This window comes from Cornus florida, unplaced genomic scaffold (assembly GCF_030987335.1).
Source record: "Cornus florida cultivar Cherokee Brave unplaced genomic scaffold, ASM3098733v1 CherokeeBrave_3.0.0_Hap2_Chr04, whole genome shotgun sequence".
Lineage (NCBI taxonomy): Eukaryota > Viridiplantae > Streptophyta > Magnoliopsida > Cornales > Cornaceae > Cornus > Cornus florida.
The window spans coordinates 77,922,340-77,941,312 of record NW_026775574.1 but is presented as its reverse complement, the minus strand read 5'-3'; the positions used below and the strand labels follow the sequence as shown (position 1 = coordinate 77,941,312).

The following is an 18,973-nucleotide window of genomic DNA, read 5'->3' as shown; positions in this document are numbered from 1 at the left end:
TATTAAACTTTTATTTTTGTTTATTATGTTCTCTGAATTATATTATGTGCATGTTATTTATTTATTTTTTATTAGGATACATAATTTTATTTATGTTGTGTCATTCCTAGGCTTTGCACATTTAAATAGCAGGAGTTTAAGTTCCAAAAAGTGGGAGAAAAAAATTTGTTAGTGGGGCGGGCACGGGGGTACAGTATTTCCTAACGGGGCGGGGTTGGATATGAAAATCCAACCCGTCGCAGGTCTCGGGGCGGGCATGGACTTGACAAAAATTAAAAGGGGCGGGGCGGGATTTAGAGAAACCCGCTCCAAACCCGCCCCGTTACCATCCCTATACAACGCCCCTTTGCCTAGGATTTTATGTATAGTTTTCATATTTGAATATATTGTGATTGTGATAATGGGTGAGCTAGGCAAAGGGAGCTAGGAATTTTTATATTATATTTTAAAAAAAATAAGTGAATGAAAAATGAATAAGAACCGAGAAAGAGGTTATTGTGTATAAATAATATATGAATGAAACAAAAAGAAAAATTTTAAGAAAAAGAATAAAAAAATTTATATATATATGAGACTTAAAGCATCTCGCTCGCTTTAGAAAGACTTTTTTAAAAAAAAGTTTTTTGATAGAAGAAAGAGAAGTAATTTTTTTTTATAAAGAAAATGAAAAGAAATACGAGGAACAAATATATATATATATATATATATATATATTCTTAATTCTTAATTCTTAAAAAACAAAACCACTCAAAAAAAAAAAAAAACCGAATCAAACAGACCTTAAACTGCAATGTGTTACTAATTCAAAATGATCATCCTGTGCATGTGTTAGAATAGTTGTGCTACATAGTTGATCAGTGTCAAAAAGTGAGTCCATCACTGAAAAAGCAGATTCCTCAGAAAATGGATTCCAGCTCAAAAGCAACAATAGTGGCGTGTCAAATCGTAGAGGAGGTATAAAAATCAATTAAATAAATATGATACCAACTTACCCAGTCCAACTTTCTATCCCAATCAACTCGTAAATTTCTTACTAATTGCCATTATCTTCAACTTCAAATTGCTACACTTAATTGTGTAGTTCTATCATTGCGGGACACAGTGTAGGGAGCAAAAGGAGACAATGCACTAGACTTAATTGTGTTGTATTCGGTTCATCTGTTCCTTTTTCTTTTATCATTTGGCTCCCCACTCTCTTTCCTCTTTTTATTCCAAACAAAGTTTTTCCACACAATTGAGAAATGATCTGAAATTCCTTCTGCCTTTTACTTACTAAAATTCATACCAAGATTGAGGACTCTTGTAATCGATCTATTATTGTCTCTCTATTGTTGTCTTGGGAGAAATTAAGAAGATCTGAGAGAATGGCTGAGAGTGTAGTAGCTTTTTTGCTCAATCACTTGGACATCTTCCTTCAACAAGAGTCGAGCCTCTTGGGAGGAATAAGGGAAGAAGCTGAGTCCATCAGAGATGAATTGGTGCGCATGAGGGCTTTCCTCAGAGTAGCTGATGAAAAACAAGATATTGACCCACAGCTCCAAGCATGGGTTGACCAAGTTCGTGATGTTGCCCATGACACCGAAGATGTGCTTGACGAATTCATGCTCCGCTTCTCACGTTATCATGGGGATGGATTCTATGGTTTTCTTCGTAAGATTTGTTGCTCTATTAAGAACTTGAAAGCACGCCGTCGAATTGCTTCTCGGATACACAGAATCAAGTGTAGAGTGAGTCAAATTGCCGAGGGACATCAAAACTACAGCACTGTCTCAGAGCAAGGCTCGACCTCCACCACTGTCAACAACACATGGTATGATCGTCGAGGTGATGCACTTCTACTGGAAGAGGCTGAGCTTGTGGGCATGGATGGGCGCAAGAAGCAGCTGATTGGGTGGCTTGTGGAGGACAGTCCAAGACTCAAAGTCGTTTCGGTGGTGGGGATGGGGGGTATGGGAAAAACCACCCTAGTAAAGAAAGTCTATGATGATATGGAGGTGAAGAATCATTTCCAATGCCATGCTTGGATCACTGTTTCTCAATCATTTAATCTCAGAGAGCTTCTCCAAGATGTAATTCGGAAACTCTTCGATGAAGCCAAGCAACAGGCCCCTCAAAGATTGGATACCATGGACAGCAATGACTTGAAAGCGGAAATCAAAGATTTCCTTCAACAGAGAAGGTACGTGCTTGTTTTAGATGATGTATGGCAAATACATGCATGGGATGCTTTGAAATATGCATTCCCTGACAACAATAGTGGCAGCCGAATACTGCTCACGACGCGCATTGTTGATGTCGCTTCTACGTCTTGTGTAGAATCTCCTGATCACATCTATACTATGAAACCATTGTCCCCAGAAGAGTCTTGGACTCTGTTCTGTAGGAAGACATTCCAAGGTAACCACTGCCCTGAACTTTTAAAGGAACTCTCACGAAGTATCTTACAAAAGTGTGAGGGCTTGCCACTTGCGGTTGTGGCAATTAGTGGTGTTTTGGCTACCAAAGACAAAAGTAGAGTGGATGATTGGGAATTATTTTACCGCAGGCTTGGTGATGCTCAGTTAGAAGTCCACGACAAACTTGAGAGCATGAAAAATATACTCTCTCTGAGTTACTATGATTTGCCTTGCTATCTAAAAATATGTTTTTTGTATTTGGGTTTATTCCCTGAGGATTACGAGATTGAGCGCATGAGATTGATTCGACTGTGGATCGCAGAAGGATTTGTGAAAGAGGAAGGGCGAGTGACAATGGAAGAAGTTGCTGAAGGCTATCTCAAAGAGCTTATTAATAGAAGCTTGGTCCAAGTGGCAAAGAGAGATAATTTTGGAAGGCTCAAAGAGTGTCGTATCCATGACCTTTTCCGTGAAGTAATTACTTCAAAGTCAAGAGAACAAAACATTGCAGCCATGGTAAGCAAAGAAAGCACAACGTGGCCCGAAAAAGTTCGGCGCCTGTCAATTCAGTACACCTTGGGGAACTTGCAGCAGACAAATCGTTTTCCTCAACTCCGTTCCTTGCTCATGTTCTCGGTGGAAGAACCTATATCCAAGTCGTTGAATCCTATATTATTCAATGGTGGGGTTAGGTTGTTAAGGGTTTTGGACCTGAGGGGTGCTTCTTTGAAGATACTTCCAAATGAAGTTGGCAAACTATTTCATCTCAGGTATTTAAGCTTGAGGGGAACAGAGGTTGAAACGCTTCCGAAATCCATAGGTAAGCTTGAAAATCTTGAAACTTTGGATCTCAAATACACTAATGTAACTGAGTTGCCTGTTCAGATTCTAAAGCTCCAACGTCTTCGTCATCTCTTGGTGTACAACTACAACTTGGATACATATGGCTTTAAAGCAATAGTGGGAATAGAAGGTTTGTCTTCCTTACAAAAACTCTGTTTTATTGAAGCGAACCATGAGAATGGTAGAATTGTAATGGGAGAGCTAGGGAGACTGACCCAGTTGAGGAGATTGGGGATTACGGAGTTGAGAAGGGAGGATGGGAAGGCTTTGTGCTCCTCTCTTGAAAAGCTGAGTAACCTTCAATCATTGGACATAAGTTCTGTAGAACGGATGGAGGGGATTGTTGATATTCAACAATTGTCTTCTCCTCCTGGGTCTCTTCAACGGCTCTATTTGAGGGGACGTTTAGAAAATTTGCCCCATTGGATAACTTCTCTTCATAACCTGGTGAGATTGCGGCTTTGGTATAGCAAGTTAAGGGATGATCCATTGCAATCCCTTCAAGATTTGCCCAATCTGTTAGAAATTGAACTTTTTAAGGCTTACCGAGGGGAGGAAATGTGTATCAAATCGACAGGGTTTCAGAAGCTTAAGATATTAGAGCTTTACAGCTTAGAAGGATTGAGGTGGGTGAGAATGGAGAAGGGATCGTTGCCTCATCTTGAAAAGCTGACTATTTGGAAATGTGAGTTGTTGGAAGAGGTACCCACTGGCATTCGACATCTACTAAGTCGGTGAGATGATTAGTACTGATCAGGTCACCTAATATTTGCTTTTATTTTATTTTTATAGGATAACTGATTTGTTTTTTCTTTTGTTTTTCTTTTTCACTTTTTAATATATTATGTTATTTTATTTTTATAGAATAACTGATTCGGGGTATTCAGTTGGGAAGGAAATTATGTAGAGAGAGAAATGGAGAAAGCTAGAGTCCTTGGATAGTTGTTGAGATCTTCACTATCTAATGTTTTGTTTTTATTTTATTTTTATGGATAACTGATGTTGTTATTATTTTCTCCTTTTCAAGTAATTAAGTTGTTGTATATTGTGTTACATTGTTCACAAGCCCAAGCTCACCTACAGTTTTTTTTTTTTTTGTTTTTTTCGATAATTAAACTCACCTACGGTTCTGAGTTTATATTTATTCATTGTTAATTTTTATGTAATGCATTTCATTTTATAGAGACAATGTATAAAAAAAAAGGTCAAATTCAAGAACTTGGACTCCAACAATATTTATAAGGTTGTCCAATTGTGTCTTTGTTGTTTACTATTTAAGGTAAGGTAGTGTTTGGAGGAGCCCTTCAAGGAGTAGGCACTTTGATACCGAACCAGCAACGTTGAGTACATGGAGCGATTGAATAGTCAAGTTTAAAAACTACTTAAAATTAATTCAAAATTCAACCAATCATAACTTTCAATTCGGGTAGAGTTCAAACGGACCCATAAGATACCATGAAAACCTTGAGACAAGTTTTACAATTTTTGCCAACCTCATTTACGAGATTATAGTTGTTTTCAAACTCAAAATTTGGCGATAGGACAACTTTGTGACGGATTATATGACAACTTAACTTTGTGTATTTTGAATGCTATTTTACCAAGCAAATACATGGTAGGTTTGAGAGAGAAAATAGGAAAAAAAAAAAAAAAATTTATGATAAAATTTGAACCCTAACATAACACTTTTGATAAACGTTTTAGGGGTTAACTCTTTTTTTTCAATAAAAACCTAAATTTCTCAATCAATTTTTATTTGTGAGTAATTAAATAAATACATAATCCACTTAAAGTTTTTTAAAACTATATTTTGAGTCCTCTTTCATTTGAATAAGAATCCTAATTTCCTCAACGATCTACATGTGTGAATTATTTGATAAATTGATCAATAATCTTCATATTTATTATAATTATAAAGTCGAGAGTGCATAAGAGCGTGTATATATATATGTGTGTGTGTGATAAAAGTAGAGAAAAGAAAATTAAAGAGAGAAACTTAATTTAATTTTCGTTCTCAATTCTCCTTCAATGAATAATTCATACAAATGGGTATATACATTATTCATCTTTGAACTTATCTACTTTCTTAATTTAAGTATAAATTAAATACATTAATATTTCAACAAGAAAGAAAAAGTGTAATATCTATTAAAATTAAAGACATATACGTCTTTCAAATTCGAGATACATACCACGAATTTTTGAGCTGTGTAGCATTGCTCCAAAACATACCAGATTTATATTTATGAAATCTCAATGAGAAAAAACCACAAAATTAATAATCCATATTAAAGCATTCTACTGGATTGAAGCAAAGAAACCACATTGCTAAACTCAAACACAACCAAGCCGAGTTGCTCCAGACCTCAAACTCACTCCCACCGTCTTGCAAACGAGTCGCTAACCTAAAAAACAATTGCTTCGCGAACAACTTACTCCCTTCGTAGTGATTTAGTACTCTTCCAAAAAATATTAGTAGTCAAAATGCGGGTGAGTAGATAAGTAGTATCTGTCGAAATAAAATTAAAAAAGGTAGACAAGTATTGTCCAGAAAGAAAAAGTCCACAAGTATTTAATGTCTATCAAGATGAATTGACACAAAATGATGAAATGTATATCAAGATTGTCCAAACAATGGTTATACCATCATGCATAATTTTGTACCAATCCAGCTGTGTCACATTAGGGTACAAAATTTAATTAAGCTATGTTAGGGAGCACTGCATAAGCATAAAGCGTTTCAAAATTGAAATCAGAGAAATTTTATTGAAAATTTAATTTAAGTTTTCTTTAATTTCAATTACAAAGGAATTAGTGCTTCAAAATGCAACATTATTTTCAACCATCAAGATCTAACAACTTATCTATATATATATATATATATATATATATTGCAGTTCCTATATATTATGTAACTTGAAGCTGCTCATAATAACCAACTTTCTACCCAGATAACTGCCAAATTTCTTACTAATTGTCATTTTCGCCTTGAAATTGCTCTAAAAAAAAAAAAAAAAAGAACTAGATTTAATTGTGTTGGTATTTAATATATATCAGGACAGTGTAAGTCCCAAAAGTTGATGATGCACTAAAGAACTAGACTTAATTGTGTTGTACTTGAAAAATAAAATTCAAGAACTCAAAATATATAAAACAGTTTTGAGAGAATTATAAAAGACAATTCTATAAAAATGAATAAGGATCACCTCTTATGTTTGGATCTTATGCTTACACAAAACAATACATTGGTTACGCAAACAATATATCAGTTACGAATCAGCAATGTAAAGTTGTTACTTAAGCAATGTAAGTTAGTTGTTACAGTTGTTACATAAGCGATATAAAATTGTTGAGTAAGTTTGTATTGACAAGATACCCCGAGTTTAACTGATGAATAATGAATGTCATTGTAAAATTGATAAATGCGAAGAAAAAAAAAAAAAAAAAAAGGTATCAAAAAAGGGTCAACCAAAATTTGAAATTCAAAGCAGATATCATTTAAATGTCTTGTCAAGATTTTCTGGAGCAATGCCCATTTTTTGGCTTTGAGCTGGAATCAACCTAAATAATTTTTTTTTTTGATAAGTAGAATCAACCTAAATAATTACCACATACCAATCCGGTTCTACCAAAATCTGAAATTCCATCTGGAAAGTCTGGCAATTGAAATCTATTTTCTATCTATTCTTCTCTGGGAGAAATTAAGAAGATAAGAGAAAATGGCTGAGATTTCACTAACTTTTCTGCTCGACCACCAGACAATCTTCCTTCGAGAAGAGTAAGAACTCTTGGGAGGAATAAGGGAAGAAGCTGAGTGCGTCAGAGATGAATTGGAACGCATGAGGGCGTTCTTGAGAGTAGCTGATGCAATGGAAGAGTGTGACCTTGAACTCCAAGTATGGGTTAAGCAAGTGCGTGAAGTTACCTACGACACTAAAGATGTACTGGACGAATTCATGCTCTGCCTTACTCGTCATCATGGGGACGGATTCTATGGTGTCCTTCGTAAGCTTTCTCACTCTATTAAATACTTGAAAGCTCACCATCGAATTGCTTCGAAGATACAAATAATAAGGTCTAGAGTGAATATAATTGCTGAGTGACATCAGAAATACTGTTACAAATTTAACGTCTCAGAGCAAAGCTCAAGCTCCAATACTGTCAATAACACGTGGTATGATCGTCGCGGTGATTCACTGCTACTGGAAGAAGCAGAGCTTGTGGGCATTGATGAAAGTCTATGATAATATCGAGGTGAAGAATCATTTTAAAAGCCATGCTTGGATCACTGGTTCACAATCCTTTGATCTCAGAGAGCTTCTCAAAGACTTAATTCAACAACTCTTTAATGAGTCAAGAAGCTGGCACCTCAAAGATTGGAATCCATGGACAACAATAATCTGAAGGCACAACTCAAGGATTTCCTCCAACTGAGAAGGTACGTGCTTGGTCTTGATGATGTGTGGAGTATAAATGCATCGGATGCTTTAAAATACATTACCCAACAATAATTGTGGCAGTCAAATACTACTCACAACACACATTAGAAAAGTAGCTTCTATCTCTTCCATAGAATCCCATGCTAACATCTACACTATGGAGCCACTATCTCGAGTCATGGACTCTGTTTTGTAGGAAAACATTCCAAGACAACAGTTGCCCTCCACATTTAGACGAACTCTCACGAAGTATCTGTAAATAAGATGCGGCTGTGGATCATCCTTCAGCTTCCATTATTTTTTTTTATACAGTATTAAGTATAAAATACTATAGACATATATATATTATGTATATATATGATATGATTCAGCAAATATATTATATAATATATATGAGATTAACTTTTGGGATTGGCAAGTGGGAAAAGGATGGACACATGTAAAGTTGATTGATGCCAATATATAACCTCTAGCAGTTAAACGTGGGAACAAATAAAATTGATTTGACTTTTTGGAATTAGTATATTTAGTACAATAAAATATATATAATCAGTATACAAAAAGAGTAACAATCAAAAGGGTGCAGATGATGAATTATGATGAGGAAGTGCGGATGACTCTAACCCGTGAAAGTGCGTGAGTGAGTCTCATCCGCATGTCATTGTAGGAACATTCAGTCGCATGCTTGAAATAATAGCAAGGGTGGGATCCGTCCCTAGGACCATTGGAAGATATTTACGTATATGTATCCGAATGTTATTTGTTTCTTTAACGAATTACCAATTGATGCGTGGGTCAAGGAATTTTTGAAAGACCAGACTATCGTAGCATTAAAAACTAATTTATGCTAGCCGAACAAAGTAGGGAATGTGATAGGCTGGCACAAGTAGAAAGCCATGAAGAAAGAAGGACTCGAGCAATGGTTCGGCATAGTAATTACCTTGTCACTGAGTCACGGCATTACAACAAGAGGGTATAGCCGCGAGTCGTCCACAAGGGTGATTTGGTCTTAAAAACTGCGACAACACTAATGCGGGGTCAAAAGCCTCTAAAAATCAGGAACAATGGGAAGGTCCATTTATAGTCATCGAAGCAATATCTAGTAGACACGACAAGTCAGTGGATCAGAAGACTGGATTCCAGACAAGACTATTAAATGCCAAATGGATAAAGAAATATTACTCCGCTATTCACTTTGTATTTGATTTTAGCATACTTAGCCATTCGCTTTGTATTTTATTTTAAGCATACTCGGCTATTCGCTTTGTATCCATTTCTAGCATACTTAGCTTATCACAATGTATCTTGCAAGCTTATTGGTTTTAAACCTCTCTTTCAAGAAATTATAATCAAGTAGATATAGGTAGTTTTTCAAGATACTTATATTTCCTTTATAAGGATTAAATTGTTTCTTAAAGTTAGACTTAGAATATTTTAAGAAGCTTTATTGAATTATAATAACTTTATAATTTGTAAAAAGGATTTCCTGAAATTAAAGGCGCGTGTACGTGTTCTAATAAGTATTTCACACGCATACAAGGGGGCAACTGTAAATGTGGGTATGCACACTTATAAATATACAGCGAAATATATTGAGTCAAGCACTCAAAGACACCCGTGTAACTGAGTTGCCTGTTCAGATCCTAAAGCTACAAAGACTTCAGCATCTCTTGGTGTATCACTACACTCTTGGTCTTGGACATTATCGACCTTTCCATAGTACACATGGTTTTAAAACGACAGTGGGAATGGAAGGTTTGTCTTCCCTTCAAAAACTTCGTTATATCGATGCGAACCATGACAATAGTAGAATTGTAGTGGGAGACCTGGGGAGGCTGACCCAACTGAGGACATTAGGGATTACAAATTTGAGAAAATAAGATGGGATGGCTTTGTGCTCTTCCTTTGAAAAGCTAAGAAACCTTCGCTCATTGAAGATAGGTTCAGTAGAAGAGGATGAGATCATTGACATTCAATTTTTCTCTTCACCTCTTCGGTTTCTTCGATGGCTCCATTTGAATGGCCGTTTAGAGAAGTTGCCGCATTGGATACCCTCTCTTCATAACCTAACGGCACTATGGCTGTGTTGGAGCAAGTTAACGGATTATCCACTAGAATCCCTTCAATATTTGCCCAACCTGGTAGAGATTGGACTTAATCTGGCTTATGAAGGGAAGGAAATGTGTTTCAAGACCGGAAAGTTTCAGAAGATGAAGACATTGAGGTTTGTAAGCTTAAAAGGATTGAGGTGTGTCAATGTGGAGGAAGGCTCAATGCCACTTCTTGAATTTCTAGAGATTACCAACTCCGAATTGGAGGTGCTCTCAGGCATTGAACATCTAACCAACCTTAAATTCCTTGACCTTTATGATGTGCCCGAGAAACTGATTATGACACTGGATCCTCACAAACAAGGTGTGGATTGGAGCTCAAAAAGATGGTGAATGGGAAGGATATCATCTAGACAAGAGAACAGGTTGATGAGAGAAAGTGACATGACCAGTGTGTATCATATTATCTTGGTCGCATACCGGTAGTTTGATATATTTGTAAATACTAGAACTTTAATTTTTGTAATTGTATCGATTCTAATTTATAACTGGAAAAACTAATTATGAAGTTTATCCGCATGCTTGATACACAAGTTAAGAGTTTTACTGTACAATTATTTGAAAAATAAAATGAGTATGTATTTTAAATTGTATGTATGCTTATTGAAGTCAAGTTGCATATTGAGGTACATAAATTGTATGTATACAAATGACTTTTAGCCATGATTTTAGCATGCTAATTTAATCTAACATAATGTTATTTGAAGTCTTCTGCATGCTGTTTTTTTCCTTATTATACCAATTAATTGGATAGATTTATGTATCTCAAGGTCAATCTGAAAGTGAAGTTTTTTTTTTTTTGTTCAGAAGTTAAATATGATGATGTTGAAGTGTTAAAAATTCAAAAACTATTCAATAAAGGGTGTAAATGAGGAAAAGATTAAATACTTTTAGCCATAAGCTCCAGCCTCCAGGCCTCCAAAAATGCCGAAAACAACAAGTAAAAAACATCTATGCATCTATGATGAGGCAAACAAGAATCAACAACCAAAATTCTGCAGGACACATTAAAAGAAGAAAACACCAAATAAAAAATAAAAACAAAATAAAATAAAACAAAACAAAACAAACAAACAAATGGAAATCCAAAATACTGGTGGTTTCAATGACAAACTCATTGTTACGACCCTTCCTCCCACATTCTCTATCGATATATCTCTATCTTTATATGTGAACTTTGGGAGAGAAAAAAATGGCATCTAAACCCTAGTATTCAGCTTGTTGGATTAGGAAAAGTGTGGTTCTAACTAATAAACTAAAATTTGGGTCATAGACTTCTATATAGTTTTGTTTGGTTCTTTATTGGTATTTCACAATTTCATTTTTCTAAAATATATTTTCAAATTAATAATCAAGGGTACTTCTGTGATTAGACGTCACACGGATCTTTTTGGGTCTCTAAGTTGCTTTATTGTGAAGTAATGTATTATGAAAAAAAATTAAAAAATTAAAGTTAAGAAAACTATTTTACAGGCAAGAACAGTTCCTCTTTGTTTATTCAGACTCTGTCAGGCACTTAATTCATCTAAATCTGACAATAATCCATATGTTCAATATATTAATATTTTGTTCCATTTATTGAAATCTGTTTACTTCTCTGTTTTTATCATTCCACTCTCCGCATATCTTTTATTCCATAGAAGGAATATTTCCACCGATGATAAAATATGCTTAAGAAATAATATATAGTTTTAGGTTTCCGGCAGAATAAAATCCACCAGATTCAAATATGCTTTTGCTTTATTCAAAAGTAATTGGCATTCCCTCCACCCAAAGGCTTAATCATAAAATTTAAGAGAGAATGGCTGAGAGTGCAGTAACCTTCCTGCTCAATCACCTGACCATCTTCCTTCAACAAGAGTCAAAACTCTTGGGAGGAATAAGAGAAGATGCTGAGTACATTAAAGATGAATTGGAGCGTATGAGAGCTTTCCTCAAAGTAGTAGTTGCAAATGAAGAGATTGACCCAGAGCTCCAAGTATGGGTTAAGCAAGTGCGTGAAGTTGCCCATGACACCAAAAATGTTCTAGATGAATTCATGTTCCACATAGCATGTTACCATGGGGATGGATTCTTTGGCTTTCTTCGTAAGATTTCTTGCTCTATTAAGACCTTGAAAGCACGCCATCGAATTGCTTCTCAGATACACACAATACGATCTAGAGTGAATCAAATTGCTGAGGGACATCAGAGATACCGTTACAAATTCAACATCTCAGAGCACGGCTCAAGCTCCAACACGGTCAACAGCACATGGTATGATCGTCGAAGTGACGCACTTCTACTCAAAGAAGCTGAGCTGGTAGGCATTGATAGGCCAAAGAAGCAGCTGATTGGGTTGCTTGTGGAGGACACCCCAAGACTCAAAGTTGTTTCGGTGATGGAAATGGGGGGATAGGAAAAACCACCCTAGTAAAGAAACTTTAGGATGATATAGAAGTGAAGAATCAGTTTCAAATCCATGCTTTGATCACTGTTTCTCAATCCTTTGATCTCAAAGAGTTCTCAGAGATTTAATTTGACATCTCTTTGATGAAGTCATGAAACCGGCTCCTCAAAGATTGGAAGCCACAGACAACAATAACCTGAAGGCACAACTCAAGGACTTCCTCCAACAGAGAGGGTACGTGATTGTTCTTGATGATGTGTGGAGTATAAATGCATGGGATGCCTTAAAATATACATTGCCTGACAACAATTGTGGCAGTCGAATACTGCTCACATCACGCATTGGTAGTGTAGCTTCTACCTCTTGCGTAGAATCCCATGGTAACATCTATGCTGTGAAGGCATTGTCTCCAAAAGAGTCTTGGATTCTATTTTGTTGGAAGACCTTCCAAGAGAACTACTACCCTCCACATTTAGAGGAACTCTCACAAAGTATCTTGAAAAATGCGAGGGCTTGCCCCTTGCAATTGTGGCAATTGGTGGGGTTTTGGCTACCAAAGACAAGAATAGAATGGATGAATGGGAAATGGTTCTGCGCAGCCTTGGTGCAGAATTGGAAGGCAGAGACAAACTTTAGAGTATGAAAAAAATACTCTCTCTCAGTCACAATGATTTGCCTTATTATCTTAAAATTTGTTTCGTATACTTCAGCATATTACCAGAGGATTATCATATTAAGAAAATGAAATTGATTCGGCTATGGACTGCGGAAGGATTTGTAGAAGCGAAAGAAGGGAAGACTTCAGAAGAAGTTGCGGAAGGCTACCTTAATGAGCTTGTTAATAGAAGCTTGGTCCAAGTGGCAACGATATGTTACAATGGAAGGCTTAGAAGGTGCCGCATCCATGACCTTTTCCGTGACATTATTATTTCAAAGTCAATAGAACAAAGCATTGCAGCGATCGTTGGTGAAGAAAACACAAGGTGGCCGGAAAAAGTTCGCCGCCTATCAATCCACTATACCTTGGGAAACTTGCAGCAAACAAATCATTTTTCTCAACTTCGATCGTTGCTAATGTTCAAAGTGGCAGAGCCTCTGTCTAAGTCATCAATGCCTGTATTATTCAATCGTGGTTTGAGGTTGTTGAAGGTTTTGGACCTGAGAGGTGCTTCTTTAGAGACAGTTCCAAATGAAGTAGTCAAATTATTTCATCTACGGTATTTAAGCTTGAAGAGAACAAAGATCAGAACTCTTCCCAACTCCACTGGAGAACTTGAGAACCTTGAAACGTTGGATCTTAAGGACACCTATGTAATGGAGTTTCCTATTCAGATCCTAAAGCTCCGACGACTTCATCATCTCTTGGTGTATCGCTACACTTATGAAGCTTATCAACCTTTCCACGGAATACTTGGTTTTAAAATGATCGTGGGAATAGAAGGTTTGCCTTCCTTACAAAAACTTTGTTCTATCGAATTGAACCATGATAATAGTAGAATTGTAGTGGGAGTGCTAGGGAGGCTGACCCATCTGAGGAAATTATGTATTACAAAGTTGAGAAGACAAGATGGGATGGCTTTGTGCCCCTCCATTGAAAAGCTGAGCAACCTTCGCTCGTTGAATATAGGTTCAGTAGAAGAGGATGAGATCATTGATATTCAATCTTTGTCTTTGCCTCCTCGATTTCTTCAACGATTCAATTTAGAGGGACATTTAGAGAAGTTACCACACTGGATAACTTCTCTTCATAGCCTGACGAGACTATGTTTAGGTTGGAGCAAATTAATGGATGATCCTTTAGAATCACTTCAATATTTGCCCAACTTGGTAGAGCTTGAACTTCGTGCTTGAACTTCATCAGGCTTATGAAGGGAGGGAATTGTGTTTCAAGACTGGAAGGTTTCAGAAGATAAAGATATTGTGGCTTGTAAGCTTACAAGAATTGAGGTGTGTCAGTGTGGAGGAAGGCTCAATGCCACTTCTTAAATCACTATATATTACTAACTGTGAATTGGAAGTGCTCTCGGGCATTGAACATCTAAGCAACCTTAAATTCCTTCGCCTATATGATATGCCCGAGAAACTGTTTATGGCATTGGATCCCTCACAAACAAGGTGTGGATTACTGGAAAATAGAACACATTCCCAAAGTTTGGATTGGAGCTCTAAAAGATGGTAATTGGGAAGGATATTACCTAGAGTGAGAGAACAGAATGACAGAGAGAAAGTAATATGACCAGGTTAGTATGTGTGTGTGTATATGTGTTAATTTATTTATATGCATACGTGTATATGTTTGCAAATCATTTATATGATATTGATTGTTGTCAGTTTCAATAGCAAATGAATGGTCAGTTTATCAAAATATATTAAAATTAGAATTGGAATTCAATAACAAATCAATTCCAAAGTTTATTTAAACGATGAATTTGGGATTACATTGTTGAACTCCAAATTCAATGAAATTGCAGTTTGAATGCAATTTCAATTCTGCATAACTAAACACATGCTTAGTGAAATATGATGTTGGAGTGTCGTCTTGATTGTCCACTAAACCTAATAGGATATATATTTAACTTTCTCCAAGTATATGTCTTTTAGTTTATTTCCTCAACCTTAACATCTTAATATACTTGGAATATGACAATGAAAATGACATTGTCTCAGGAACGGAAGCTGTGGAAAGACGGTATTGCATTGGAATTAAAGGATTCAACATTAGCCAATTCGTGTTCTGTACACCAGTTGTTGAGAACTTCATGTCCTTTTCATGCTCCAAGTATTTAATTTGGTAATAGCTTTGAGTATTTTAACTAATTTTGTTCAGCGTTGGAATATACGTAATAATGGAACTCTGTATTTTCATATTCCAAGAAGCCGTAAGATTAATCGTTCAGTGGGATTTAACCTAGGATGATGCTAAAAGTTACATTCAAAAGTGCGCTGCTTCTTCTTTGAGCTGAGTTCCAGGAGCGGCCAGCATGCTATTCTATCTAAGTCATCTATCTTTGAGTGGTCTTTTATTCCATCTCCTGTGAGAGATGCTCTGTTTGTTTTTCTAAATAATAATAATAATTGAAGCTTGTTTAAAGTCACTATGATACTAGTCTGCAGCTACATACATACATGATCATTATACTTATCAAAAAAAAAAATACATGATCATTATGAAAATCATGTAGTTTTGTTTACCATAGTTCACTTGGAATGTTATGAAATGAAGAAATGATTGATATTATTGCAGAGAGGGGGGGCGTGTGTTCCTATCTTTTCAATGCTGTTAATTGGATGAATTTCGCACACAAAGAGAGCCAGGGAGGAAGAGAGAGTTACTATGAACATGAATATTTGAGGCAAAGTTGTTTCCATCTACTTCTTATAAGTGCCTAGCTATGGACAATTGAGGCAGATTTAAAAAGTGACCCAATGCAGCTTCAATATTGATTATTTTCACCATATTTTTGTGCATGTCTCTATCTTGCTTCACGGCTAGAGTTCCAAATGAAGCCAATCATCTGCACTATGGCAATAAAACCCGAAGTGGGTTTTGAAGTCAAGTTGTACAATGAGGTCCATAAATTGTATTTATGCCTATATTTAAGAATTGTTTTGTGGTAGCATGACAAATCACTTTTAGCCATCATTTTAGCATGTTTATTTAATCTAAAAGAATGTTATGTTCGAGTCTTTTGCATGTTGTTATTTCCTTATTATACCAATTGGATAAATTGATGTATCTCAAGGTCAAGTCTAAGGTTCCAATGAGAATATGAAATGTTTATTTTGTCGAGAAGTTAAATATGATGTTAAAGTGTCGAAAACCCTAATGCTGCGTTTGGTATGCAGGAATAGAGTGAAATGCAAGTGGGAATGGAATGAGAATAGGAATGGAATGGAATGATCATTCTCATTTTATTGTTTGATTGCAAATATGAAATGTTATAGGAATGGAATGATAATAATCATTCTAGTGTTTGGTTGGACCAATTTAAAACCTAGAATGGAATAAATTTTAAATTCGACTATCGAAAATACCCCGACAAATAAATTAAATTAACAAAATAACATTCTTTTTTATTTTTTTTCAAAGAAATGGTGGCGGCAGTGGATGGCGGGGACAATGGTGGTGGAAGTGGAAGGAAGCAGTGGTGTAGGTGGTGGTGTTGGAAGCGGTGGTAATGGTGGAGGAAGCCGGTGGCAATGGCCAGGGGTGGAGCCAGGAATTTGGTTCAAGGGGGCATGTTAACACTGACAAGATAATTTTTTTTTCAAACAAGCCGAAAATATAATAGCGTAACAACAGTGTATTAGAATAAGTGAATAAAAAATTAATAAGAAGAGGGGGAAAATAAAAACAAAAACAAAAACAAAAAAAAAAAAAAGAAGAAGCTTTTTGCACATAAATTATGCATGAGTGCAAGAAAAAAGAAATTTTTAAGAAGAAAAAGAACATTTTTAAGAAGAAAATGAAATAAAAAGATAAAAAATATGAGAGAATTTTGAAGGAAAAATAGATTTTAATTGTAAAAAGAGAATGCAAAAGTTTTTTAGATGACAAAAAGAAATTTGAAGAATAAGAAGGAAAAGGAATAAAGAATTAAAGACGTTTTTAGAAAAAGATAATTTTATTGGGATAATTTATAAATTTTATGGGGGTATTTTATAAATATTTACAAATTATAAAAATTATCTTTATAATACAAATTTTACAAATTATACAAATTTTATGGGCGGTGGTGGTGGCAATGACGGTAGTGGAAGGCAGTGGAAGTGGTGGCCATGACGGTGGTGATGGTGGTGGAAGGTAGCAGTAGTGGTGGTGGCGGCAATGACGATGGTGAAAGGCGGTGGAGGTGGTGGTGGTGGTGGAAGATGATGGTGATGGCGGTGGTGGTGGCAATGACGATGGTGGTAGGCAAACAAGAATCAAACAACCAAAATTTATTAACTGATCCAATAAGTGGATTACTATGTAACAACAGAGTGCAACAAACCGGAACCACAATTGCAACTGCTTTATTCAGAAATAAATTTTCAGAAACTCATCAACAATTCCAAAATTAAAGGTTTATAGTTTCACATTAAAGGTTTATAGTTTCACATCTTGATCTAAGCTAACCTAACGACAAATCAAATCGGCAAATAGCCCAAATCTATCGAAAAGAAATTATAAATTCCTAAACAAAATCGAGTTAACCCCAATAATCCAATGACAAATAAATGGGTGAAACCCTAAGAAAATTTCCTAGTATCGAATTTTAAATCAAGCATAACTTCACAAATCAAGTATTGCCATCTCAGAATTTAGCACCCAATAGAACCAATAATGATAAGGGGTAATTTATGTTATATATATTTGGTTCAAATCAAATCAGCTAAAATAGAATAAGAACTGATTAACAAATTATTAAGGAAATAGATAGAGAAACACGTGAATTAATTAATACCCAGATCAGAAAATAAAGCAATCTACTAAGAAAATGAAATTTCACACAAACTATAATTCAAAGTAATATAGAGAGATTAGAGAGGTGCTTACAAGTGCACTTTGAGTTCAACAGTGACCACAGAGATGCATACCCATCATATTTGGGTCTTCACCTCCCAAAGGAACAATTCACTCAAAGGGTATTCTCTGATCGAGGTTTTGTCTCCCCCTCTCTCTCCCTCTAGAGGGTAGAGAGAGTGCGTGCATGCCAGGGTGGATGATGAGGTCACTTGGCGTGATGGGCATTCTCTGTTCGAGGTTGTTCGAATTAATGTACTCCAATTTGATTTGCTGGAGTGAATTATGGCAACTGAATGTTTTTATTGATTATTTATGGAAGTGTAGGGTCTATTTTTTAATTTATTACATAGATAATTAATTAAAATAAAAGTAAGTCTGATAATTGGCAGCAATAAATTGGTGTAAGTACCAATTTTCTTCTTTCTTTCTTTCTTGTACTGGTAATGTGAAAGTGTTGGGAGTTTTCTTTTGTAGAACACCGGTTCCAAGAAATGTGTCGGGAGGGTTGGAACCCGTGTGTGGACAAAAGAGTGTGTGAGAAGGTGAGTCACAGTTTTTATATTTTTCACGAATATTGTATTTGTGGAAACTCAAATTCTCTAATTTTTAGATTAAAATGAAAGAAAATACTGCATAGGCAAACAGTTTATATGAATGGGGGCATTTCTCGTCAAAGTAAAAGTAAGTGTCACATTCGGAGAAACTCGAACTCTCTAATTTTCATATTAAAATAAGAAAAAATGTTTTTAGGTTGTTATTGGAGCATGGAATTGGAGCCTTAAAATTGATGAAGTTAGAGAAAATTTTGTTTCAATTTTCTAAGTTGTTTTTTTCAAATTATAATTTCAAATCCAAAGTTTCAATTTCCTCCGCTCCAAACATAGCCTTAATCAGTCTTGGCCCCTTGAAAATTTTTCATTACACCAGTAAGATTGAAGTATAAAAAGATGTCATGATTTTGATAAATGAATGATTTGATAAAAACTTTATTTAATTAACTGTTTCAAAAGAAATACAAAATAATTTTTATTATTTTCAAAAAGCTACTGTATATATTGAAAAGGAAATTGATATCAACAAATTACTAACTACACTGCCATAAGCACTCTCTTTTGTTTAATTTTTGTCACAAATCAACTTTTCAAGATTTCCTTTCCATATTATTATTATTATCTATTATTTGAAAGAAGAAATTAAAAAAAAAAAAAACAACTTCAATAAAATAATAATAAGTAAATAAATAATCCCTTTGAATTGCACCGGAGGTAAGGCTCTAACTCGAGCAG

General features: G+C 35.4%; 1 protein-coding gene and 1 long non-coding RNA gene across 4 annotated transcripts; one reads left to right on the top strand and one right to left on the bottom strand.

The window, feature by feature from the left end:
- The first annotated feature begins 846 nt into the window (after positions 1–846).
- On the top strand, positions 847–4,292 carry LOC132303605 (disease resistance protein RPM1-like). The gene has a single exon (XM_059800940.1). The coding sequence runs from the start codon at positions 1,365–1,367 to the stop codon at positions 3,975–3,977; it is 2,613 nt and encodes an 870-aa protein (XP_059656923.1). The 5' UTR covers positions 847–1,364; the 3' UTR covers positions 3,978–4,292.
- Positions 4,293–5,356: 1,064 nt separating this feature from the next.
- Positions 5,357–18,250, bottom strand: LOC132303604 (uncharacterized). 3 transcript variants are annotated; one of them, XR_009481297.1, is made up of 2 exons: positions 17,718–18,250; positions 5,357–7,931 (listed from the first exon to the last, which is right to left on the bottom strand). It is a non-coding gene; the product is annotated as an uncharacterized LOC132303604 (long non-coding RNA). The 3 variants fall into 3 exon arrangements; XR_009481298.1 differs by having other exon boundaries at positions 5,357–5,748; XR_009481296.1 differs by having other exon boundaries at positions 5,357–5,698.
- Positions 18,251–18,973: the final 723 nt, after the last annotated feature.

Coding starts and splice junctions, on each gene's coding strand:
- LOC132303605 (XM_059800940.1), top strand. CDS start 1,365: ATGGCTGAGAGTGTAGTAGCTTTTTTGCTCAATCACTTGGACATCTTC.